Here is a 27,945-nt window from a genome sequence, read left to right on the forward strand (position 1 = left end):
GTTCAACTAATAAGATAACTAACTTATTCGATTTTTTAAACTTTATATTACCTGATAAATTAGATTTTTTTCTTAATATAATATATTAATTTATATCTTTTAGTTTTATTTATACATAAAAAATTATTTATTATATACACACAAAAATGACGTGCCACAGCGATTAATTGGGTTGAAAAGTGCAGCACTAAGATTTGAATGGTAAGGCCAAAATTCACCAACTAATAAAATTCAATTTCAATTAAATTCATATAAATAAAGTATTATGGGAGTGAACTACAAGAGATAAAAACAAAATTTGCAGTAAAAAAGAAAAAAAGAAAAAGGCAACAATTACTTAGAACTTTATTGAACAAATCAAAATTTTAAATATTATTATTATTTTAATATATATTATAACCTAGATACGTGATCAAAGTAATAATATCTATTTATGTAAAACATCTGCTATAAGTCAAATTAGCCCTAAATTATAGGTACAAATTCATTTAGAATAGCAAATAATTGGAGTTGAGTTAAACACATTATTATCAAATTTATTTAAATTACAGTTAAGTTTCAAAAATTACATTTGACTTTGATTTGATTATTGATCTAATTGAGTTCAGACGAATTTTAATTGAATCAAACATAAACCGAATTTGAATAATTTAATATTCTTAAAAATATATTTTCACTAATCAAATTGAGTTTGAACTGAACTCGAAAATTTATTGAACAAAAGTTTTTGTTAATTTTAATAAATTGAGTTCAAACGAGATTTTATCGATCAATTTGAATCACGTGTAGAATAATTTAATTTATTTTTCAACCATAAATTCATTACGGATGCTTTATGTGATTTTATTTATGGAAACATTTACATCTATGCTTTTAGAAATAACATTTTCATGTTTATACTTTGAAGAGAAAAAAACACAAATATATAAACAATCTAACATTTAAGAAGTTACAATTCCACTAAAATGAATAAAAACACTTAACAACATCCATGTCCATCAATTTAAGAAGATAAATAAGAAACAATTTTCTGATCCGAAATATTGTGTAATTAAATTATCATATTACCTCACCAACTCAAATAAATAAAGTACATTATTTACCTGCTAAATTATAGTAGATTAGTACTTGTCACATTTGCTTAGAAATATTAGAATGGTTGTATATAATAAAAATATATAACAAGGGTTAATTACACTTAGACCTCCTCTAAAAATTCTTTCTTTATACCTGACACATTATGTTAGAATGTGGATAAAAAATGTTAATAACTATAAAATTATTACATGGGAATGTTAAATGAAGGGCAAAATTGAAACTTTATGAAACTTTTTTGCTAACGTTGGCATTTTTCATTCAAACTCTAACAAAAAGAGGTTAAGTGTAGGCAGTGAATTTTCGGAGGAGGTGTAAGTATAATTTTACAACTTTTTCAGGAGAAAGTGTAATTCCATATTTCCAGAGAAGGTATAAGTGTAATTAACCCGATATAACAATTAGGATCATGATACTAATACGTGCTACATCCAAACATATATTTTTTCACATGCATAATACATGATATTTTTTCTATCGGTTATATGAATCTACCGTTACCTGTTGTATAAAGCATTGAATATTTCGCTACGTAATGTTTGGTTCTTCAAACTTGATGACTGAAATTGACTTAGTGCGATAAGTTGCATAATCTCAGGTCATTACAATAGAGAAAGGGAATGAATTTGCTGCCGGAGAAACAATGCAGACTTTATTTTGTTTAACAGAAATGTAGCGAAGAACACATAAAGCCAACCGCTGATAGTTCATGGAAATATTCGACAAGGTCCACAATGATCGTACCTATGTATAGAACGTCAGCAGTGTATCGGAAAAGAAGAGAGAAATGTGAGCAAACCAGGGTGTGGACCGGTGATTTCACCGTCAGTGTTGTTAATATGCTTTCCCAGCTGAGCCAAAGAGTTGCATCTTCTCAGCAACAACAGCTTTCATGGCTTCCTTTGCTGATTGCATGACGTGGACGAGATCTTTATGGGTGTTCGTTAAAGAGTCCATATAAGCCCTGCGGACCTCAGTGTTCACATTGAATTTCCGTACTCCAAGCTTTATACATTCCTGTTTGTGTGGCGGTCGAGCAGTTAAATTCAGATGATGAAGCTCGCATGCATTTAGCAGTAAAGTTATAGGCTCCAAAAGTAAGACTTTAGGAACTTATAGAATCCAAAAGTAAGATTGTAGCAGCTTATAAGTTCCTTTAGAAAAAAAGTAAGGAGCAACGTAATATTAAAATCTCAAAAATTCCCTTCAAGTTTGATCATAAGATCTTATATGTTTCATGTCATATTTTATGCAAACACTCAAAAGTTTATTTTTAAAATAAGATCAAACAGTGTACATTTTATTAAGATATATGAGTTTATAAGATATTTTAAATAAATTTAGCCAAACAACGCGGAAGCTTCAATGGTTATATGCAGGAATCTATCAGCAAAGTGTTGTTACCTCGATGATATCCTTTGGCAAGCCAGAAGCGCCATGAAGAACGAGGTAAACTCCTTTCCTTAAACACAAATCATACAGATCCTGGAAAGGAGAAAAATTATAACAATCTAGAATCTGCCCCTTGTTGAATATGATAACAGGTCGCCAATCTTTACTCATAAAGGAGTGTATAGAAAGAATAAGATTACATGACAATGGAACCATCAACAGAAGATACCATGAATCACCTGAGTCACTTAGCAAGACTACAGATGCTGCAAAACTTGAATAAATTCAAGGAACTCAAGGAGAAATATCAGAGAATCAACCATATCTTTGAGATGACTAGAAATTAGTAGGAAATAACACTTTGACTGAGCCAAGCAAAAGTCTACCAAACATAAGAGTCTTTCACATATTAAGAGGCAGTTTGCAAAAGGAAGTAATCATTTACAGCCAGCAAGAATGATTAGAGTGGAAATTGAGCTACTGTCCCTCTGATTAGGCAGATCAACTTATCATTCTGATGCATTTACAACAGCAAAAAGTGGACATGTGTTTAAGTTCAAAATATTCAAGAGGTTACAAAGACAACCTGTTTGATACCTAAATTAATAATCCCTGACAGAATATAATGATTAAAAACCATTGGTCACTGTCCCATCCCTCTAAATTGGTTAGAGACAACTGCACGTTTTCAAGTCTGTTCATTGTTAGAGATATTATGCAAGATTCATATATTAAATCATTGATTTGCAGATATACTAATTGAGTGTAACTCCAGAATGATGAAGATGCAAGGGCTAAAGGGGGTTGGTTGTTTATGCTCGTAGAATGTGATTGCTTCTGAGAATTTATTTCATTTCTAAGACTGCAAAGTATACTGTGTGTGTTCAATTGCAAATCAGCTGTTGGCTTAGCAGAAAGTTTTTGTAGCTAGACTATGGCACATATGATGGGCCATAACTGTTTCTTATTCAGACCTAAATCTTTTTTATGAAACACATTAGACCGTGTCCAGGGGGACAGGGCAGGGAGTTTCCACAAGGTTTAAGCCTCCAAATTAGCCATCCTTGCAGATAAAGATGGACCAACTGACCAAGTAGTTGCTTTATATAGTGACATGGTGCCTGATTTAAGTGTTTGCCAAAGATTAACCATGCATTTGCATAATGTCCTAAGCCTGCAATGTTAGCTAACGAAAGCAGCCAAACCTCCACAGACTAGAATCTATAACAAGTTAATATCTTTTCCCTGTAGTAGCTAACTTAAAAGAGATATTACAGGAAGAAAATGCTTGAGATCTAGATATTTAACCTTAAGCAAATCAAGTCTTAGATTTGGGCCACTTGCAGGGTATTTTCCATGAACATTTCCAACGCAAACAGCCAAAGCATCTATACCCGTTGCATCAATGAACTCATGAGCCTGAAATTTAAAATAGGCAATCGTTTTTAGTATGCAATAGAAGACCATTCAACAAGCTAGAGGAAGGATTCCTTTTTAATTTTTCTTTCATCTGGATCTACTGAACCTGGTTGACATCAGTTAGTCTCGCTTCGTAATCTTCCACAGTCAAGTCATCTTCTGTCCCAGACAATCTTCCCAGCTCAGCTTCCACCATTAACTTTTTTGAATGTGCTAAGACTGAAATGTACTTAGTGTATGCAACATTTTCCTCAAAAGGTAGGTGTGAACCATCAACCATGAGTGAGTCAAATCCCTGCCATTATTGGATTTTCACATTCCAAAACAACATATCACACATATGTAAGGTGCTTCTCCAAAAGGGTAGCACAGGGCAGGCATATCTCTGTTGACATAAGAAAATTTTGTACAATTAGAAAACGGAACAGAGAACACTTGGAAGTAGAAGCTTACCAATTCCAGATTTTCCAGCAATTCTTGCTTGACACTTCCATGGTCAAAGTGAACTGTAATAGGAACCTGTCATAGAAGTTACCAGTTTACCATTTGGAAAGTCCACAGAAAAACTTAGCATTGATAAAGTACAAATTTTACATAAATTCCATGTCAAAAATCCATCTCTCAGATAACTATTCAAAAGAGGTGGCTGTTACAGTCTATCTGTCAGAAATTAATACTTCTAAGTATAGGGGACAAGGAATGGTTGCTACATGGATCAATACAATTACAAGTATAATATTACGAATCAGAACAAAATATTGATATGATTAAATGAATACTGAATGGAGCTGCAAGGACGCAAAGACAAGAAGATTTGGCCCTTCATAAGTTTAACTGGTAATTTGGCAGATAGCGTCCCACAAAAGACATGGCACCAAGATATGGTTTCTGCAGTTCTGTATTCATTATAGAAATTTGAGAAGGATCTCTGGATTCAACAGATTAATATAGTAGTGAAGATACTTGACCAATGTGATACTAGTGGTAAAAGACCATCTTGACCAATAATAGTAAGAATTTCTCTAACAATAATACTTGGGATAACACTGAAAAAATGTAATGCACTATATGCCATTTATTTAATTTAGACAAAGTTTTTCCAAATTCTCGAGCGCCACTTACACTTGCTTGTTCAGCAGCAGAGATACAGCAGGCTACCAAAGGGACCCCTCCTTGCTTCAGGGCACTAGGATGGATCTGGTCATAGGAATAAAACCAATATATTGTCAAACTATTTTTTCAGTAGAAGTTAGTTGAAGTTTTGATCTACATATAGCCAAAAGAAACTGACACAAACTTATGATCATAAGAGAACTTGAATTAGTTGCATTTTACTTGCCACATAAAAGCTAGCTGCAGTAACTGGCCATTGCTAGCTCCAACTCTTGTTTGTGTCAATGTTGCATTATTCTGTCCAAAATTTCTACGTATCTGGCTACTATACCATAGATAAGTATAGTTCGAAAACAATTTTTTGTAATTCTGAAGTAAGTTCTGGTGGAGTATGTCAACTCATATCCATGAAATTGCCATTGAAGAAGACTACATATAAGAACAGGGAAGTTGATCTATCTGAATCTAATAGTGACTAGACCTGATATCTTATTTGCAGTAGAAGTGTTTAGTCAGATTGTGAATAAGCCTAAATCTATATATTAGGAAGCTACTGTCAGGATTATGAAACGCATCAAAAGTGTTCCTGGTAAACGCTTATTCTTCCAGAAGCATGGACATTTTGAAGATTGAAGCTTATTCTAATACTAATTATGTGAATTCGAGATAATAGAAAATCGACCTCCAGTTGTTAGACCTTTGTTCGAGGGAATCTAGTAACCTGGTGCAGTACGAAGCAAACTATAGTTGCTAGATCTAGTGTAAAAGTTGAATAAGGGCTATGACACACACAACTACAGAGATGCTATGGTTAAAGAATTCACAGATAGAATTGGGTTTTGGTAATAAAAAACCATTGTCTATGTATTTGCAATCAAGGAGCAATTCAAATCGCTAGCTGTCCCATCTTTCAGGAGAGAAGTAAACATATAGGATTAGTTGCTGCTTTATTTGCAAAACATTGATGAGCCAGAAAATTATTACTCCATTTACTCCTTCAAAACAGGTTGCAGAAGTCTTCACCAAAGCTTTAATGGAAAAGCTATCAGAGCTTTGTAACAAGCTGATCATGGTTGCATTATGCTCCAACTCGAGGGACAGTTTTAGAATATATAATTGCCTGCGTTACTCCATTATTTTCAGTATGTAGATCAATAGTTTCTTTACCGGTTATCTGTATTTCAACTCAATCTCCATACTCTATATTTGAGCTTGGGTTCTTGAATAAATTAAGCCATTTGTTTTTCCATTGAACAGTTTAATCCTGAAAAAGATACCACTCTTTCAGTCTGTCAGGGAACCATACATATGTTCACACAATAATGCTTAAAACAAACACCGATTTTCAACATGCCATATAATATTAGCTCAGAGCTCTGCATGCATATTGGATGCCAGAACATCTTTGTAGAAGATGGATGGATATTAAAACTTTCAAAATGTGACTAAAACAAAAGCAGACCTGCAAGATAGCAGGACTTTCTTGTTCCTCTGCTGCAGCAACAACTGCCTCAACTCCTTCCAGATTGTAGACATTAAAGGCTCCAACAGCATATCCACCATTTTCTGCATTCTTTTATATGTAACAAATTGTCAGTGTTTGATGCAAAGGAGACTGGAACCACTCTAGATGAATATATCTTACAAGAAGAAGTTCCTTAGTTGAAGGCCTGCTTGGACGCGCCCAGCGTTTCACGACTTCGGCAACAGCTTTACTGTCACCGACATTTCCTAAGAGTTGACTGTTTTAGGTCAATGATGAAATATTAAAACATATAGCAGGAATTAATGATGTGGTTTCCAATTACTCACCAGGAAAAACAATATAGGGAACGCCTGGATGTCGGCTTTCAGGACCAAGCTGCCACAAGGGTACCCCAGCCATAGCTTGGCCCACTACTTCCGCTCGTTTTGCTCCTAGAGCTTTTGTCGCAAGGTCTGAAGAGGTAATTCCACCCTATAATAGAATGTGTCTTTACTATTGACCTATATGGATACCATTTCTCTCTCGAAAGAAATCTATATAAATTGATAGTAAACTGGTAAACACAGCAAATCAACGTCATTAAAGAAGATTCAGGGACAGTAAATGGTGAACTGTGCATAATCACAAAATATAAGCATACAAAGACATAGATTCAAGATTAGAATAATTGCAGTGCCTCAAAGAAACGAATATAAATATATATTGAAGTCTAAGATAGTACTAATTTGACCAATATGAGATAGAATTGAAGCACAATCATAAAAATATTTTAATAGACAAAGAAGTAACAGAAATATCATTGTCTTTATAAGGTGAATCTCGTGAAGCATAAGGTGTATGAAGCCATGAACTGCTGGAACTTGCAAATCTATCAAACACGGCTCAAAACACAAAGGGTTGGAGAAAGGGACATACATGTGCGAGATCACATTACAAGGCATGAAATAGCAATTTCAAAGGCCACAGAATTTAATTTAATAGGGAAGTAGGCTACCGGACATGCTAAGGATTCCAGGAGTTATTACTGTAGGCAAAGGGTGCATGTGTGTATGTGTGTCTGGAGTGGAGACAATTGTTCCTTTGTTTCCCAACCCAGTTTGGAATTTTTGTTGCTGAAACCATGTTCCTTTTGTTGTAGGATTAATTTTGAATAGAACGAAAAAAGCACCAGAAGATATGTGTAGCAAACTTAGCCTCTATTAAGTGTATGCTGGGAAAAATATTTTTTCATCAAATATAATATAGTCCAAGTATCTTCTAACTTCTCCTCACATTCCAATATGGACTGTTGCATCCCTTCACTTAAATGGCACTCTATAGGTGACAGAATATTCAGCAATTGGACTCTTCAGATGAAATATAAAACTCAGTCACTGAACTGAGAAATAAAGTCCATAAATGTGAAAGCACAAACATATGCTATTTAATCCTGTAAGCTAGATCCGCCAACCCATACACAGATAAACTGATGCAGGGTAGGAATAAAGAAATGTTGCATTAAGTGTCATAGTAAAGAGGGCATCTAGGACCTTTCTGTAGAGCATATTGTTTAAGAAATGTGGGAGCACTACACAGGCCTCGATACATCCAGGAATTACCTTTGCAAGGATGTAACGTGGTCTTGTACTTATACGGCGCACTATTTCCACAAGTGCAGAGCTTACTTTGAAGTTGATCTCTAAACTTTCGGAAGCAGCTGTTCACACGTAGAGGTTTGTTAGCAGTATCTAAAGATAGAAAAAATAATTGAGATTGCTATGCCGTGCCTCACAATTAGAAATGAAGAAATCATAAACTTCAATGAAAAGGACTCACTTTTTCCTACAACAAGTTGTCGACTAGTCATTACAAGAGTGTCTTTCCCACTTTTTATGTATACATCAGCAACCTCGGCAGTGTGATTGATCTCTTCCTCTCTTTCTTCTACTGATTTTAGGGCAATTTTGTCAACAGAAACCTGTAGAAAGAATGTGAGTACAAGATACAAGTATTAAATTGAAAACACATCTCACACTCTCATTCTTTTATTTATAGTTTCCACTTTTCTTAACTTAATTGTACTTCACACCAGAAAAAAATCCAGAATACCTCAATCTGTTTCAAAGCATGACCTCTTTGCGATAGTAGCTCTTCAACCTGCAGGTAACCCCAAACTTTGCTCACATGGAAAACTCAAGGCTTGTAAATTCCTTCATTATGTTAGCAACTCAAACCTGTTTCGTTGTTTTGGGAACATAAGAACCCACAACTATAAGTCCACCAATAACCTTCCTGGATATCCGCAGATCACTGGGCAGCAATGGAGCTTTTGGTATAATTCCAACTCGAGCAGAAACAAAACTAGCCGCACTGCGGCACAGGAAGCTCTTGCCCTTCAGTTCCGCCTATAAGGGAGGGAATGCAGGCTAATTAAAATTAGCCTTCATTATTGCAAATATAGCTGTGATTTAATCCTTTCGAGCAGAGTACATAAAAGGAAAAAGATGAACCTGAATCATCCCTGCGGCAAATACCGCCATGTCTCTTTCACTAGCAGCATTAACTATACATGTAGACCCCTGTTTCAGTCAATAGCATATAAGCTGAGATGAAAGTGATTTGGAAACAATGCAACAAAGCATTTTCAATTGTTTACATTGAACAATGTAAACCCTTAAGTGTTAACTACTTTTCTTGGTTGACCCCACAGAGAAAGAGCTAGCGTATTGATGACCTGGAGCAAGATCCCTTATCTTTAGGGAAAGATAAAAGAAATAAACAGTACCAGTAGGCTGTATCAAGTGTTGATACAAATCCTTGCCAAAATGTAAAATACTGAGTTTTGTTATCGGTAACATTACTCTTGTTAGTTTAGAATATTTCCTATTATTCTTAGTTAAAATATAGACATGCTCAGATCCCACTGTTGTCATGTCAACGTACTGGGAAGCACTTAAGGAAGATTTTCGGATTGCTAAGCTTATAATTATCCTTGATAACATGGTGATCAAGTTTATTATTTTGTAATGAAATGACTGTTGCTCCTCATAAGCTAGTGAGTAGCCTTCATAGATCAATTAAGTCCTTAAATCCCGCTCTCACGCGCATACACACCCTCGCGAAAAAAAACAACCTATCCTCCAGCATATGTGCACTTGTTCTAACATGTCTTTGAATATACTCTTGATTAACAGGACAAGTATTAGTATAATTCCTTGCATAAGTTTATCTTCAAGAGCCATTGCTAGGTTCTGATATAACATTTAAAAAATTTAAAGCTGCTATACCACAAATTTGAGACAAAAAATTTTTTTCTCCTCATTATCTATCTATCCACCCCTGCATTGGTCCCTCCTCCATATGCCACTTGGGACCAAATGAGAAGAATAACCGGAAAGATTGAATTGACAAGAAGTAAAAAGAAAGTTGAAAGCATTACCCATTGACTATAAACCTTCTCAATTAGTGCTCTATTAATCTGTACCTTTTTCAAGCTGCAGAGAAGTTCACAAACAGCTCTAGGTCCACCCTTTCTTAGTAGTTGGATAGAAATGGATGCAATACTGCTTGCTGGTATGCGACCGCTCGTTTTCTCCTCCACCCACTGAAGTCTCAAACAAACAGCTTATTAAACTCTTAGTTAAAACATGTTTAACTTGCTATTGATTTCATAAATATTATAAGAAGTACTAAACCTCCCGCAGATTAGAAGATTTATAGCCAAACGAAGCATCTTTTGCAAACTCTGTTTCACCTGCAGGGATGAGCCTGCAGATACTATGCTTCTCAGACTATGTTAATTCTTTGACAATATTATGTAGCATAAGTGACAGAATAATGCCTTTCAGAATCTGCAACATAGTGTATGTCTCCAATAGTGTAGCGGCCGCCTTGTAAAAAGAAGGGGCAAATTATCCACACATCCACCTCACCAATTACAGAAATAGCTGCATCTGCTTCCTAGACATATAAAAAAGCATACCATCAAGCATTTGAAAAAATATAGAGGTTCAAAAGTAATTAACTCTGCATGATCATGTCCTTGCCTCTGGGAAATGACCTCGTAATGTTGAATCCCCCCTCAGAACCACAGTGTAATCAGTGTTCTCCACTGTCTTTGAAGCAGCAGACAAGTTACGGCAGATCTCCGTTATTAGAGCACTAGCCTGTACCACAGCTCTAATTAGTAATCACAGATATCACATGGACCAACTGACCTGCTTGAGAAAAACTGACTTCCATCTATTAACAGGGAAAGAAAAACAAAATGTGAAAATAGTTCAACTACTTCACCTTCTCAGAACTTAGTGATCGTGAATTTGTCAAAATGAAAAAGCATTTACGCTTTTTCCTGAACTGTGCAACAAGTGACTCGATACTCCTGAAATTAAAGCAAAAAGTCATTGACCAGTTTATTCACATAACGAAATCTGACCTTTTGTCACATTATAGACTAAGTTGGCCTTTTTCCCCCCATTCTTTTTGCTTTGCCTTTCTCTTTCCATCATTAAACCCTAGATCCAGTGGAACCTTAGATATTCAATGGGTAATAGATCTTATGTGGATTGCAGAGCATCTTTTTGTTAAAAGAGACTTCAACATCAACAAGCGTGAAACTAATGCAAGACCTAGAAAATCCATTCTCCGTGAATACTGCAGACTGAAAACTCATCAGGAGGAATCAAATATGAATTTCTCTTGATCCGGTCCTTAAGTACTCGTCCATCTCTTCTTCCTTCTTTATATTTTTTTCCATGTCCCAGTACAACTGATTCATTTGTCACATGAACCAAATCAACGATTTTGGTCAAGAGATTCTTACCCCATATTTCTAGGTTTTGAAATGTGGAAAAAAATAATACAGCTATTCCTCCACTGTGGAGGACATGGTATAAAGTAGATAAGCATATTATACTTGATGCATGGATGCTTCATCTTAACTAATGCAAATCCAATTACCAGACTGTAGGAAAAGACCCAAAGATTCATGTCTATATCACTTGTTATACTCAGTCAACTGGACTAGCATGGAATATTGGGAATAGAATGGTTGATCTGAATTGGCCTACACCACTTTGATCAAATGAGATGTAAATGATCTTTCAATGCGACAAACTTACAAATTCAAGTTCCTCTAGTTAATATTATTCAAGACAGAGCCTAGCCAAAAGTGCTACAGTTGAAGTGCTGTGATTCCATTTATCATTATAGGTTTAGAAGACATCATTTAGTCACATTTCTGGAATCCCAGAATTGTCCTCCACCAATCTTATAGTCCACGCAAAATCTGGCTTTCGTTCCTCCCTGATCAACTATTTAAGACAAACACAAATAGATTATACATAATAAGATTAGCTGTTCATTCTTTCATAGACATATTATTCTTACTACAACTTGTTAGTATTATATTCATTTGTCCTATTGAAGGACCCGATCATTGTCCACTTACATGAAGGATACTTAACATAAGAAGTGAGTAGACTCACCATTCTGTCAACACTACAATGTCATGAACTGTTTGAGTGCCAGTTGGGTCGTCATCCAAAACAACCAATGTTTTTGAAATTTTTTGGGTAAGGCTAATTATATCATCGATAGGATCGGTCGGCCACTCGGGCGGAAGAGAGCGAAGTACAGATTCTTTATTCAAAGCATGGGGCTTTCCTTCAACTTTGACTCCTGTAAGTGTCTCATAAACCTGTAGAACTATTGCAGTTTAGAGAAACAAACCAAAAAAGTAGTTGGCATTACTGCTTGCATGGCCATATAATTAAATCAGTAGAACTTTCAAATGGTAAGGCAGGTAATTTAACTAAACTTAAAAGTAGAATCAGGAGCCAAACCTTTACTACAGCAGAATCATCTATTCGGCCCCACCCAGCAGCTGAACCTGATCCACAAAACTTCCTAAGTTGCATTAAATTCGTCATCTAAGGTCACAAGATGGATCATGTACTTCATGCAGTTCAATTTCTACAACTAAACACTGTACGATATATATGCTTTGCCCAGGGCCTAACATTTTCAGCTAGTGTCCATCTAATGCTGAAAAGATAATCAACAGTTGCAAAGCTGGTAATTCATTTATCAAGTTCAGGTGAGACTAGTATGCAACCACTTCTATCACATTTTTTAGGCTGCTCAGGCAAATGATATCAAGACTTCTGGATCGAGTTACCCAAATCCATCTCCATTCCCTAATTTTCAAGGTTGTCATTTCTGGCCTCAGAGAATGGATTATTCCATGAAATGGAATCATTGCATACATGCTTGACACTTTGACATTGTCCATTATGAAACGACTTTTTGTTTGTACTAGCAAAATGAACAAGCATTGCATCTGTCGCAAATAACTTTTTAAAAATATTAAGTCTTATATATGTAATATAATTTAAGATATTTTGATTATTGTGACTGAAAAATATAAATAAATGACAATAAATTTCAGTAGTATTGCTAGTGCTTTTAGGAATCTAGATTAATATATTTTTTTATTTTCTATGGCAATATTTGTATTCTTCTTCCACATAATTCATGGATATTCTTATCCTAATACAACAATGCATTACATAATTATTTTAGAAGTATAATTGAGAATTAAAAATTTATGTAGTCGACACATTTTATACTTATTTTAAATTTTCCTTAGAAATGGCTGTACTCTATGTTCCAGCCTTGATTCATATGTAAACAGATGTATTGCATGTATAGATATAAAAGTACTACAATTAGCATAACTGGTCATTAATTATGGGTATGAGATTAAACTTGTAGGTACCACTACAATGCAGATGGAGCGAGTACCACTACCATGCAATGGAACTTGTCATCAATCAAAATGATAGGGAAAAAATATATGAACCTAAAAACTAAGCTCATTCTTCCCACCTGACAAGAACAGTTGATGTGCAATATTTGACACATGAAGTGGAACCTTGCGAGATGCACATTCACGAGAAACAATGCCCTGTAAAAGAATTATGCTCATATAAACTTGCATACAAACTGTACATAAGCCAGAAACAGAAACCTTTCAGGCGAAATCATAAAACAGCATGCTGTGGTACATATTGGTCTTACCAGATCCTTCACGAAGATATCAAGTGCAGATAATGGTGTATAATCACTCTCTACCATATGTGGACCACGATTCTCAAACATCCTGAGGCAGATAAACCACTTGCAAATTGTTTCAATTTGAGAATAACTTCTATTATAATAAGGAAATTAAATGCCTGAAACTGTATATGAACAATAATATTGGTCAATTTCCAATATAATGACGTGTATGGCATAAAGTCGGATCCAGACTGATCTTGAAACGAGCCCAGAAATCATACATATTGAGAAGGATAAAAGACTTTTCTGCAGGACTCTAATTTGAGGTTATTGACTACAGATTAAGCTTTACAAGCAATTTTTCTGGAAGCTGAAGCTGAGGACGAGACTAGCAAGCATGTAAGCAAACTTCCTTCAATCACGAGCACACATGTCTAACAACAATTTTAGTTGTGCATATGCAAGTTGAAAGTCAAGGTAAGTGTGATATTCTTTCCTTTAAAAAAGGCAACACAAGATCCCTATCCTTCTACTCTAACAGTGGAAAATCCACCTAGCAAAAGCTAGACTTGTACAGAACTTTCACCAATATCTGCATTGCACATAAGAAAACCCAGAAGCAGAAATCAAATAAAAAAACCTGGAGTAAGAGCAACATTTTCAAAATCCTCCTAATAGAGGATTGCTGTGTTTTGAAGTGCGTCAGACGTACCATGATGTTCCAGCACTATTTGTAATGACATCAAATAACAATCTTGTATTAAGACCCAATCGAGCCCCGAATGCCAATGCCTCTGCTGCTGATGCAATATGAACTCCAGCAAGCAGTTGATTGATCATTTTTACACCACTTGAGAACATTATATGAAAGAAATGTAATAAGCATTTAGTATGAAAAGAAACTAAGAATAAGAATAATAATTGTACCTTAAGAAAATCAACAAATATGTACACTATTACGCATTTATGCTAAGAAAGTCCCTATGATTTCTTGAAAAGCTGAAGGAGGAAAAACCAAGTTTCTAACTTAGATATACCTTCCAGCTCCACAACCTCCATTTATGATATAAAGCTTCTCACTTAATGCTGCACCGACAAAACAAATAACTTCAGTTTTAAAATGACATTCTAGAATTGACGAACCAAAATCTACCACTCCTTCATCTTTTTCAAGCACATTTCATCAACCTGAAAGGATTTGACCAGCGTGTTCCAGTGCTTCATCTGCACCTGATGCCATTATCTGAAATAAACATTTATATTTTCAGTTGCCATTCAAGGAACATCAACCCAGTATACAAGGCAACCATTCAAGGTCATTTTTTCCTCCATATCAAGATATGAATAAAGATTAATATTCATACAGTAAGTGTTCCATCGGCAGCTCTCTTCACACCACCAGAGACAGGAGCATCCACCAACTTCAAATTCTTTTGTTCATCTGTAAAAGATAGAGATGGTCACAATGACATAAGTACAGATAGAAACAATATGCTGTTTCCTTGAGTTATTGGAGATGACCAAGTTCGATCAACCAAAATTCAGAAGTTGAATCAAACTCTCTTAGACACTGTTTATTTTAAATCTCGCCTGATACATTAATAAAGTATGAAAGCAGCTACAAGGAATTTCAGGTCTTATTTACTGGCAAACACTTTCGTCTGCTCTTAAAAGTGATCAGTGTTTTTTTCTAATTTATAGTATAATGTGAAATAAACAGGACCTTGCTCTTGGAACTACTATTAATATTTTACTATATTTCATTTAATTGACATCGAACCACTTCTATTAGGACCGCGGTTCTCATGGCTCCTGTTTGCCAGCCTCTTGATACATCTTTCAGAAAAGAAATTCCATTTGAACAGCAAACATCTAACTCTACATACTTCCTGTTAAAAGTGGAACTCATCTACTGCCAACTTTTTAAGCAATGACAATCCAGCGGAAGAACATAAAAAATTTAAGTGCCATAACATTAATTCAAAGACGAATAGGAGAAGAAAGCAATGGCTGCAATGGAATTACCACCTTGTAAACTTCAGGTCACATTAGTATTAGCAACAAAAACACACTCAACCTGTATGCCACCTTCAGCATCATTATTACTACGACTCAATCATCTTTAATTTTGTCATCACCTCTAGCAACACAACACCCAAACTCATGATAACTGCCATTGCCAAACACAATCTTAATCCCAGCTCTACAATGCACGCTTTAATCAGCAGAACTCAATCGTGACACCTCTTTCCACCCAAGACCAACTAATGCCTAGACTCCACGCCCTTCTTTTGTATATTCTTACAATTTCTCAACTGTCCCATTATTCTAGATTACTATAGGCAATTTGTGCTGTTAGATTAGTTGACCTCTTTATACTGTAACTTAGAATCTACTCAGGCTGAAAAGGTAAACATGGTCGCACTAGCTTGGTTTCAGAGTCAAAAATCAAATGGAAAAATCCAAGCTAAACCCTTCTGTAAAAATCACCAAATAGTGAGTTTCAGACCTGAAACTCGCCATATGAAAATAAGACAGCCGCCATATCAAGTGCCAAAATTAATATTGACAAACGTTCCATTTTAGATGTCAATTTATAATATATAACTGGACATGGATGGTTTTACAGCTTTTGCACCATATACAGTCAAAATTTAAACAGCATCAGCAACACAACTTTTGAACTAGTACTAATCTTTTATGCAGGGAGAGCCTCCACATGACCTTTACCTTGAGCAACAAAGCTTTTCATGCTCTATACCAAGAGTAAAAGTATTGCCCCAGCTGAGCCAGCAATGTTGGCACCAAAACTTAGCATCAATGGCGACCAAACATTTTCTTATTGTAAAAGCATTTAATGAATTTTGTTGTCTACGGGCTAAATGTGCAGCCAAAACATAGTCACCATCCAATAGCTAGCAGCATATTTTTCAGGATCTCATGGCTCTCGTCGAGGATAGTTGGCCTAATATGCATTTAACACTTCTAACTTTTGCACTAATTTTTTGCATAATAACATTGTTGCTGATTGCCCTTCTATTGGATTGAAAGGAAAATTTGCCTTTTTATCACTTCCAGTGCATCAATTTAGATGACTTCAACTTGATTCTTGAAAAATCAACTTATGTACAGTCGACACTATTACATCTGAAACAGAGATAAATTTTCTACACATGAAAATTTTCAGAAAGTATTTCAAGTCCACCAAGGTTTTTAGAGTTCACCAAAACATAAATAAACACATATAGACATATTGTATATACACACATGCATAACCAGGCATGCTTGCATATTAATAAGTTAATAGATATCATCTTGGTGCTTCAGATCTTTCAATCTCTACTTGGTCATTAACCTACCATCAAACAGGTAACTCTAAAGAAGGTTTGCAAGGCCTTCTTGAGCATGTGATCAGAACCACATATATTTGGGGGGAAAAAAATAAAAATTACAATCAATCAGGAAAAATTGTGTGCTTATTGAGTATATGTCACCAAACTTCAACTTAAAATCCAAATCATTTTTTCATCGCTTGGAAGGATGCAGTATAATCCATTCACTGAAAGGATAACATAGGAAATATGATAGGACCTACTTTGCAACCTTCGCTCTAGCTGGCTGACAAATGCTGGAGATACAGTCGACGAGAGGATAATAGATGCTCCAGATGGAAGGGCTGCAACTTCAACAGACAAGTCAGTCCTGTTCATTTTATATATAAGAACCAAAGACTCATACCTGCCACCGCGCCATTATCCCCATATAGAACACTTTCAGCTTGGTATTCATTTGTCACCATTATGACCAATACATCCACATCTGGAGATAATGATATGTTAGCCATAGAAAAGTTGAAGTATTCCTGCTCACAGCCATCAAAGGGTATTCTAATAAGATAATATAAGAAACCATTTTTGTTAATAGAAAGCTTGTGTCCAGAATATTTGGAACCTCACTGACTCGTGTTTTGGCATGCCAATATGATGAAGGATTTCTTTGGGGAACAAATAAAGTTGTAACCTTTAGATTACACTTCCATTATCCTTGAAATGAAATTGAGAATGATGTAATGGTGGATGGTAGTCACTTAGGTTGCCATGTTTACAAGAAAGAAAGTGTCTCCAGGTAATTATGTATCTTGCATGCCACATTAGTATGAATACAGAGGAGAAGCCATTATACAGAATGTTAAAGAATGGCAATTAGCAACATTTTCTGAGAAATTAATGCTTCATGCTTGCAGCAGTTCCCCTCATTGAGTAGCGGATTTACCTTTGCATACTTCAGCTGGACTGCTCCCTGCAATTCCACCTTCACTTTCAAATCGGGAAACGGTTGGTTTATACACCTACTCACCAAAGATGAAATATCATTAGTAACTAATCTCTACTTACTATAGAAAATTTTTTAATTTAAAAACTTTAAAATATAAAAAATTACAAGTTATCGAACTTTTACTTAAATTAAAAATGAGTACAATAAATAGAAAATGAATACTGATCTAAGAAATAAAAAGTTCTTCTAATGTTAAAAATTTAAAATAATGGGTATGAGATAAAATTTGAATTTTAAACTTATAATACAATAATCAATCTCATTAACAAATGAAAATTTTGTAAATTAATTGAAAGAGTAATTCCAAGTATTGTTTTATTTAACTAGCACATAATAAGATACACAATAGAAAGTAGTAACTAATTTCTTTTAATACAAAAATCTTAATTGGAAAATGTTTCAAGATTAAAAAGTATAATATTATCAAATTTTGACTTAAACTAAAAATTGAAATAATGAATAAAAGTATATTTACTTTAATTAAAGTCAATTTAATAGGAAACAGACATCCCTTTTCATGTTTCGTACTTACAGATACACCACCTAGGGGCATTATGGTCCATAAAAGGATGAAGGATGAAGAACAGGCAACACGGACAAAGATGAATTTTTAAAGCAACTTTTGGCTGATGTATAATATAAAAATAATTATAACTAAAACATATTTAATATATTTAATGTATAATTACATATAAATATATGGTTATACTCATACATATAATATAGAAAAAGTATTAGTTTGATAATATATATGTATTTTTATGTTTATCTATATGTATATCACATTGCATGCATGTTCAAATACTAGCATATATGCATGTTACAAATTTTTGTTGTATACTATTTATATATAAATATATAGTTTATAGTTTTGTATTATATATATTTTTATACTATGAAGAAATATATTTTGTATTTTTCATGTAGTCAAAAGTTCTTGTTATAGTTTTTCAAAATTTTCATATATTTTATATTTGTTGAATAAATAGATGTTGTATATTATATATATATATATATATTCATATTTTTATATTTAGGATAAATTACATCTACACCCGCTAAAGTTTGCCCTTATTACTAATTATAAATACATCCATGTCACATTAAAAATTACAGTTATCCCACCTAAGGTTTATCCCCCAGCTCACATGTAACTTATCCATCCAGTGAGGTTTTGGCTGGTGACCAATTGCATCACCAACGCAATCTTTGATGATTATCATCCAATAAAGAAAGGAAAGATGAGACAGAACACATAGAGAGAAGAATATACAAGAGCGCACTAAATGAAAAAAAATGACATTGGACGATAAAGAGAAGTTATGCACCGAGGCCGAAGATAATCGCAAGGTCAACGACCAACGATGAGGATTTGAATGGGCAAACTCATGAAGAGAGAAAAGTGAATTGAAGGGCAAGAGACTAGATACGAGAATGAGGGTTTGTTTAGGACAGCAACAGTGTGATAGCTATGTTTGGATGTCAATTCTTGAAATTTCACCAAGAGTCTTTTTGGTCTTTTCTTTTTTGTACTTGCACTTGCACACTTCACGCACTGTAAGGTTTTCCAGACCACAAATGGTGCAATTGTAAATTTCAGTCTAAAAGGGAGTGTATTTGTAATGAGGGCAACACTCAAAGAGTGGGTACGTAATTTACCCTTTTATTTATTATATATTTATAAACATTCTTATATATCTTATAACATGTCAAATTTGAAGCATTAAATTTCAAATGAACGAAACATAAACTAATGATTTATATCAATAAAAATATCGATCATTACAAATATTACAAAGACCCCTTGTATTGTTTATTAATTACAAATACTCCCATTTCAAATACAAGAAACTTACAATTAAGTTTAGAGGGCATTTTTTGTCGATAAAAATTTGTCAAAATTGGTCACATATTGAGGGAAATTACATAATTTTTTTGTTGGAAACCTAACAAAAGGAGACAAATGTAAGATGGAGCAAATCTCAAATAGTTTAAATGTAATTCTGATCTAACAAGGAGCTTTTGCAGGGGATGTGTAATTTACCCTCTAAGTTTTAGGGTGTAAGCAAATTGTATCTTTACCATTATCACCTTAATCTCAATACTATATTTTTGCGGTCGAGCTCTTGAATTAAGACTTTTTTTGTATGAGCATGAAAGAGGAAGTTATCAGTTGTGTAGAAAAGGTAATAATAAGACATCCTAAGCATAAACCTGGACATATGGTAACAGAACTACTTGAAATGTGGAATGAAGAATATTTTCATTTTATCCCGATAAGTTTTTCTGGCCTGAGCAAGGATTATAAGAAGAATGTCCCGGGAGTTGAAGACTTACATCATAACCAAGAACAGTGAAATTTGATTTCAGTAAATGTGTTGCCATGCCAAATCCCATTGCTCCTAACCCAATAAATCCAATTCGCTTTACAGTTTTTGACTTGGTAGATAATTTACTGGCCAGTTCCTCTGGATTGTAAGCTTTGGCATTGGCTGCATCTATGATGTTCACTCCAGATAACTTTTCCCAGACCTGTTCACAAATTTGTAGTTGAGATAAGTGACACGAGGTCTGAGAAAAGAAGATTGGAAGAACATCAAGAAGTTCTAATATTATTTTACTTTGAGAAATGCAGTATCCTCACCATCCTTCACACCATGTGAATATCCTGTTAAAAAGACAAAGAAGCTAAGCAAAAATCAGATTGCCTTAGGCCACAGGTAATTGTTGCCTAACACATCATAGTGCGAGTCTAAACTAACTTTAACTTAAGATATGTATGCCATACCTGCAAGGATTTGTTGGTGAGCAACAGTTAAAAGTGGAAGAGGAAATATTAGTGTTTTTGCCATCTCCAAAACTATTCCCTTAAACACACATGAAAGTTAATTAGAACTAAATGAAGTTCGGAAAATCAAAGGAAGCCAAGCAACACCAAACATCAGGATGATGGTAAAGTATAATCATCCAGGATGTGTATAACCAAAGATTCTTAGTTCTATTGGTGAATTTCTTATTCATTCATATTTGGGCTAGAAAGATGAGAAAACTTGAATGAAGGTGTTGAACCAGTCTCAAAATTCTCGTTGATTCAGCATGGAGTGGAATACCAATCCTTTTATGCCATATCAAAATCAAGGTTAAAATTAGCAAGCCTTCTGTCAATTAACTGAAACTATGCACTTCTAGGAGCAGATACAATTGTTTCAAAAATGAAATTATTGAATTTTCAATTTTATGTTTGTTCCCCTATATTCTGGATCTAGCAATAGCATTCAATAGTTTCAGGTTTCAAAGAGAATCTATGACAGTTTAAACAGTTGCATAAATTGCAGAATTGAAGAAAATCAAAAGCCAAATATCTTTCCTGAGGAAGCACCCTTCTCTCTTCTTTCTTAAATCTAACTATTCCAAGTTACTGTTCACAGTTCCGTAAGAAAGCCCTAAAATTCTTCTCCCTGAATCTATTTCAAGCTTCAAATTTTTAGCCAGCTTTGACCCATCATGAACCCCAAATTAAGATGCTTAAAATTTTAGATTATTCAGTCACGAAGATTTATAAAAATGCACTCAAACTCTTGTTCTTCCACCACCAGTTGCAGGAAAGTATTCATGATATACTAGTACAAACGACACTTTCACGACTTAAGATCTTTACCCTACTTTCTTTTCAACTGACTATAACTATTATGATATTTACCCTACTTTCTTGTTTACTGATTAAAACTCTCTATTTCGTTAATGTTCCAGCTACAACTCCTTATTAAATCCATCCTAAATCTAACACTTCTACTCCATCAGACACTAAAACTTCATTAAGGTATGCTTCATCTCCCAAACTTTATAAGTGGGATGAATAACTTCCCAAAACTGAATATCAGTTGTTTGAAATAGGAATAGACAAATATTGTCCTGAGTGGAAAGCAAAAGTTTCATAAACCTTTTTTCGCATCCTCTGTCCCCCCCCCCCTCTCTGTACACATCCGTGTAAGTGAATGCGAGATGAAAGAAAACAGGTACATTATGTTAAGTAATATAAAGAACACTACTTCCACAAGTTAAGGTTCAGGAAACAGTTCTAGTTAAGTGTTCCATCAAGTCATGGAAGGCAATTGAATAATAAGAAACAACATGAGATAGAAGAGAAATCATCACATCTAGAACAACGTGGAGAAACATCAATATGAAATACAATATGAACCATTGCGTCTAACTTTGCAGTGGCAGTGCCAGAATACCACCGCATTCTATATAGTCTGATATCTTACCAAGTTCTGGTTGAAAGCACTGAGGAGATGATGAGTGGATTGGTTACCCCTTAACAAATGGGGAACATAATTTTTGAAAACCCTGCAAAACATTGGAAAGATTGGAAAAAAAAAAAGACACTAAACCAATTAGGTCAGGCTGTCACGCCCAATCATTGAAAAAATTTACTGTATTGTAACTTCAAATAAACAAGGATAGATACTGATACTCTCTCTAGGATTTGTTGTAAATATAGGTCAACCTCTCAGGTTTATATAATATATCAAGTACCCGTAATTGTTGTGTCTGGCAATTAAACCTAGACACTAAATCAGTATCTATCCTAGCCACTTAGCGTTATATCCCTGGTCTAATTTCTTTCCCACGAAATACGCATTATATACCTATTCTTACAGCAAGGACATAGAAAACCATAACTTACTGAACAATCTCCAGAAAAGCCAAGTGTTAGCCTCAATATAAATTGCAATCTTATCAACATTCACAATAAGACGTTAACCACTAGAACTCAGTTTGCATCTAAGATCAATAAAGCGTTCTGTTCCATCTTGCTCCTGAACCTCCATCACTTTGTTTTTAACGCTACACTAGTTAATGCCAACAAGTCAAGAATTATTCTGAAAGCTTCATAACAGATGATATTCATATGCTTAGAGTATGGCACTGTGAACTATATAAGTCCACCAAATAAGTTTTAAATGTTAAGCAAAATGATAAGATAGAAACAAGTTAGAGTCACATGTTCAGATTAATCTAGTTCAGAATGCTACTCAAGATGACTATGTAAACATGTAAATCATCCATAAAAGGATGCAGACAAGTAGCAGTTGCAGCTTAATTTTCTACACAAAGTGACACCAATCCATCAAAAGAGAACGAGACGATCAAATAAGTTCGTTCCTGCATGATGCTCGAAAGGATTTATATGGTTATAACAAAAGAAAATGGAGCAATCATATCTTAGCTACCATGAATTTCCAGCTGCATTAGAGATGATATCGTATATTATCCTGGGATGAATTCCAGCTTGAGCACCAAGAGACATGGCTTCAAGTGAAGCTACAAAGTGAATTTCTTCAAGAAGCTCAATTACCATTTTACTTTTGCTGCAAGGAAACCAGAAAAAGTAAAGTGTTGAGGATCATGTGATTCTCAACATCAAGAAACACAGCATCGCATGCAATCTATCAATAAACTGTGAGCATTTTCTATTTTTGGTTGCTCTATCAATTGATCTGTGCAAATTGAATGTGGAACCTGTACTTTATTGCATGAGTATATAACAAACATGGACTTTTTACCCTAATTAGAAGCTAATTGTCTATGAACATGAAAAAGTTCTTGTTTTTAACAGGGTATGGAGATCTATGAGCCAAGAAGATAGCACACCTGCCTGCACCTATATCACCCTCAAATAAAAAAAGTTTATCTCCCATGGCTGCCACAGAGCAAAAGTTGAACTCAGCAGTGTGAACAATAAATATAACATATAATTTCCGAGTAATCTGCAAACAGGAATTGCTTAAAAAGAAACGAAAAGAGAAGGAAAGTGGACCAGAAAGAAAGGGTTGCGCCCTAGAGATAGATTCCGCTTGTCCAGATGAAATAATCTGAAAGATCAATGACAAAACCAAAGAAAAAAGAATTTTCCATGTGAGGGCATGGACAGCAAGATAAATTTAATATATAAAACATCATAATCCCACAGTTTTACCATGACTTTTCCATTCAAAACTTCAGACACTGCCTTTGAAGCATGCATATCAACAATGATTTCCATCTGATAATCCTCTGCAAGTACATGTGAAACTATGTGATTTGGGGGAAAGTAAAATAGGCATACACAACATACAGCAACGGGTCCTTGTCATCCACACAATTCCATCTTCAAGTAGAGACCTTTATTTCCTTCCCCAATCTCCATGGATGGGGGTAAATAATACCAATAATTTCACATATGTGCAATTCAAATTGTTGAATTTCTAGGTTCATTTATCACTCAAAATATTATAGATGAAATATAAAATGATAATAAAACTAGGGTTGGCGTGCCTGCATGGGGAGATAAACATAGAATAAAGGAGATGAAATGAAATGGTAATATAGAAACTTCGGACTTCAGAGCAATATGATGCATGTGCGTAAGGATTACGAAATGTACCGTGCTTAATTATAATGAAACACAGAAAATATAGGCAAAACATGGCTATGCCAAGACAGATTGGGAGCAAGCATGCAACTGGAGAAGAAAATTAGTATAACATGACAATTAGAAGCTATATAACTCATTTGTTTTAATAATATCAAATAAACCATTGGATTTAATGATTATACTTATCCTCACAGCAGGTAGTTCTCCCATTTCTCTGTATATAACCTCATGATATGTGGTTTTCCAGTAATTCAGACCAGATACAATTGGATAATTGATAAATAAGATACTGAAATCTCACTCATTCCATGTAATATCTACAATCATCACATAAACTAACCTCGTAATCAAATTTTTGGGAAAAAAGAAAACACTTTTGTACACTAAGGCAGTCACCATCCTAATATTCTAACATACTTTGAACAAAATGGAGAAAGCATTTGACAAAATGCAAACTAAACTTAACTATGCTCATTTCGTGATGGTCCAATAGGATTAGTGAAAGATCCAAAAGCAAACTTAAATAGGAGTTGTAAAATAGATTTTTCATGTAAATAAATGGTTCTTTCTTAGTCCCATAAAAAATGTGTCTCCTCAATTTCAAATGAATGCAATGGTAAGGTTTAGATCGACCAAGCACATTAGCCACCTTAACGATGTAGTTGGAACTGAGATCTAAAGATAAAAAGTTTTGGTTGATTTCGCTGCATAAACATAATATGGTTTTTATACGTAAACAAATTAATATGAAGTTTCAAAAGGAAATTTTCTTGAATGTGAGTTGTGAAACAATACCTATTTTGTTTTGAAATGAGAGTGTCTATCACAGTAAGACAGAAAATATTAGCATGCATATGCATACTCGTGACAACAGAATCTGCTTGGAAATTACAAACTAGGCAGCACAGATATATTTTCCATAGAACAAATATTTATGGACAACATTTCATTCATTTAGAAGAATAATAAGCTAATAAACCGAAACTTGCCCGTAAGAGTTTTCTCCAGCTTCTGTAAATGTGCAGGGAGTATGGTTGAATGAACAATGATGATTACATCTTTCGGCAATCCTGGAAATTCAGGGGGCGGGGGAGGAGACATTAGTACACTTCAAACGCAAGGAGTCACAAGTAATAAAGAATCTCCATTTCGCAAGCCTGAGAAGACCTCTTAGAACACCCTTATCAGCAAAAAAGAGGTCATTTATTTGATCAACATGAGATACAAGTATGACCAAAGCATTAACACCTGCATGCCCAAACAAAAAAAAAAATGTCAAATGTCAACAAGGAATACGCACGAGATAGATATCAGATATTTAAGCTATTAAGCCTCAAACTAACAAACAGAAGAGCAGTCTGCTCCATTTGAACCCCAGCAGAATAGGTTTAAATAACTAGCTTATAACACAATTTTAATTAAGGAATGTCCTTGTCACAAATTCTTTTCTGAGGGTCTTCAAAAGTAAGAGCATCTATGCAATATGAATGGATTTTCCAGGTATAAACCAACAAACAACATTAAATACAAGGACCTTCCATTTCTTGATCTCCTTTTTACATTTACATCTTGTGTTTGTCCTTTCGTTTTGTTCCTGTTACTTTGGACATGGTCAAGCTAGTCTATTTACAGCAAGAACATATCCAATTTACTATATCTACTTGTTTTCAACTGTACAATTATTATAGGTACATACCGCGTCGTAAGATGGAACATCATAGAATCAATGAGGAAAAAAACAAAGTTTTGCCAGCTACTGATGCAAAACAATTTGGTATGATACTTAAACCACTTCAAGTTCAGTTTTATTTCAACAACAAGAAAAATGATAACAGGAACCCTGCAAAAGGTAGATATATCTTCACCTTGCCCTGACTCCATCAGATTGGTACACCTTTTACCTCCTTGTTTTGAGAAATCATCCAACAGTTGACCGGATGCCTGCAATGTATAAGTTTCAAGCACAAGTCAGCAATGTATAAGTTTAAAGCACAAGTCAGACAAACAGAGAAACAAAGTAAAACAAAGTCCGGAACCTAAATATTAAATTATTTCAGGTACTTTTACATGAATGCCAGAATTTTGACAAGAAAATTGGCTGCGGATGTATTCTTGAAGTGGGTCTCATAAGCTTTGCAGTCTAAATGGATGCCGATGCCCTGTATGTTCATCCAGGACATATAATTTTATGTTCATTATGCATAGGAAAAGTGCTTAACATCTTTTAAGGTGGTATTGCTTTTGTCGTATCATTTCTTTCCGTAGATTTATTTTGCTAAGTCCTTTATATCACATAGAATATCAAATATATTCCAGTATCACATATATAATTCTGGACTCAGAATCAACTGCCAAAGCAGACCACCACAATGAATGCGCCAAGGATCATAAATTCGAGAACATCATAATAGCATTGGCAGCTAATAATGTGCAATGGCCGTTCATCCATGCATAAAGTTGCATCTACCTATATAAATTTACATGGAATCAATACCCAATTTTGTTTTCACAAGTAAGAACTGGCTCTTGACTTGAGCTCATGATCTCGTGGGTGTGGATCTTCACTACTCTTGACTTGATTCCCTCAATAAATATGGTTAGCAATTGTTTTCACCTCAAAACTTCACCAGGATTGAAGTTCACTGATTAACTCTACCAGTAGCAACAAACATACTGATGCAACTTGTCTTTTCTTTGATACCAGACATATTTCCAGTTTAGCAGAACAAGACATGACAAAGAAGAACACCACAAAAATGACAAAACAGAGAAATAAAGAGGAAGACCATACGTTGACCATCTTGATCAGACTTTCCATCTTCAGTTCTTCTCAGATAATAAGCAAAACACAAGACTTGTACATATGAAAAAAAAAAAAAAAGAAATGATAATTCTGAAATGGGCAAACCTCAAATGCCTGAACTGCATACCCAGACTGCAGAAGAGAGGCAGCTAGTTTCAAGGAGACCTCGTCCAAACCCACAAACCCCACTGCAGTCCGAGCCATTTCTTGCAGAAATTCTTGCAGGAGTAGCAAAATCTTCTCAGAAAGGGGTTATGTATTTGAATGCGTATCAACTTTTCCCTTCTCTCACTCTAAACCACAAGATAAGATTTTTCTTGAAAAAGGAATCGTGCTGACGCAATTCGGAGTGTACGAGTACAAAGCAGGTGGCGATGTAATCACTCTACCTGTTACTACTGCTTGCTACTATTAAAATAGTGGGGAAGAGTTGGCACAGCGATGGTGCTTACTTTTCACATGGATGAATTAATGCAGAAATCAGAGACTTAAAATAATAACTCTCCTTCAACCTGATTGAATCTTTTCTTATCTGATTGATTGATGATCGTCACTGCGGTCGGAAGTATTACCTCACGTGGCTCTTATTCTTGAATTGTTCCACCTGTAGTTTCCATCAAATTGTACTATACTTTCTCCCATTTTTGGAAATTTATACCTTTTCTGAAAGTGTTTGATTTTAATAAAAATGGACAAATGATCAAATGTAAAAATTGCGAAGTTGGAAAGTAATAATCATAAGTAGAAAACCTTTGTAGAAGAGTTTGGTTTAAAGGTTGGTGTATTATCAATTTACTTGTTAAATTATCTAACTATTTTGGCAAGTGGATAAATTTTACGTGA

At 34.6% G+C, this 27,945-nt stretch overlaps 1 protein-coding gene across 2 annotated transcripts; it reads right to left on the minus strand.

Annotated features, from left to right (window-relative positions):
* Positions 1-1,633: 1,633 nt before the first annotated feature.
* On the minus strand, positions 1,634-27,731 carry LOC105158074 (ketose-bisphosphate aldolase class-II family protein). 2 transcript variants are annotated; one of them, XM_020692241.2, is made up of 43 exons: positions 27,492-27,731; positions 27,208-27,395; positions 26,165-26,240; positions 25,467-25,547; positions 25,289-25,369; positions 23,862-23,938; positions 23,703-23,757; positions 23,537-23,585; positions 23,116-23,253; positions 22,147-22,228; positions 20,667-20,745; positions 20,500-20,546; positions 20,216-20,410; positions 17,816-17,891; positions 17,282-17,362; positions 17,139-17,219; positions 14,908-14,984; positions 14,732-14,786; positions 14,581-14,629; positions 14,256-14,393; positions 13,565-13,646; positions 13,373-13,451; positions 12,328-12,374; positions 11,971-12,182; positions 10,778-10,865; positions 10,531-10,650; positions 10,326-10,444; positions 10,180-10,252; positions 9,969-10,088; positions 8,995-9,063; positions 8,719-8,889; positions 8,594-8,641; positions 8,321-8,462; positions 8,104-8,201; positions 6,832-6,976; positions 6,665-6,750; positions 6,482-6,592; positions 5,029-5,103; positions 4,360-4,425; positions 4,013-4,201; positions 3,796-3,906; positions 2,500-2,580; positions 1,634-2,112 (listed from the first exon to the last, which is right to left on the minus strand). In XM_020692241.2, the coding sequence occupies exons 2-43, from the start codon at positions 27,304-27,306 to the stop codon at positions 1,930-1,932; spliced, it is 4,131 nt and encodes a 1,376-aa protein (XP_020547900.1). In that variant the 5' UTR covers positions 27,307-27,395; positions 27,492-27,731; the 3' UTR covers positions 1,634-1,929. The 2 variants fall into 2 exon arrangements, with proteins under 2 accessions (XP_020547900.1, XP_020547901.1); XM_020692242.2 differs by having other exon boundaries at positions 27,230-27,730.
* Positions 27,732-27,945: the final 214 nt, after the last annotated feature.

Source organism: Sesamum indicum, linkage group LG3 (assembly GCF_026168435.1).
Source record: "Sesamum indicum cultivar Baizhima isolate 11 linkage group LG3, ASM2616843v1, whole genome shotgun sequence".
NCBI lineage: Eukaryota > Viridiplantae > Streptophyta > Magnoliopsida > Lamiales > Pedaliaceae > Sesamum > Sesamum indicum.

Excerpts from the sequence above, each read along its gene's own strand:
- LOC105158074 (XM_020692241.2), bottom strand. The coding sequence starts at position 27,306 with ATGGCTCGGACTGCAGTGGGGTTTGTGGGTTTGGACGAGGTCTCCTTG. Across the intron at positions 5,104-6,481 it reads AAAGTCCTGCTATCTTGCAG|ATCCATCCTAGTGCCCTGAA; the intron begins GTCTGCTTTTGT and ends TCCTATGACCAG. Across the intron at positions 4,426-5,028 it reads CTGCTGCTGAACAAGCAAGT|GTTCCTATTACAGTTCACTT; the intron begins GTAAGTGGCGCT and ends CTTCTATGACAG.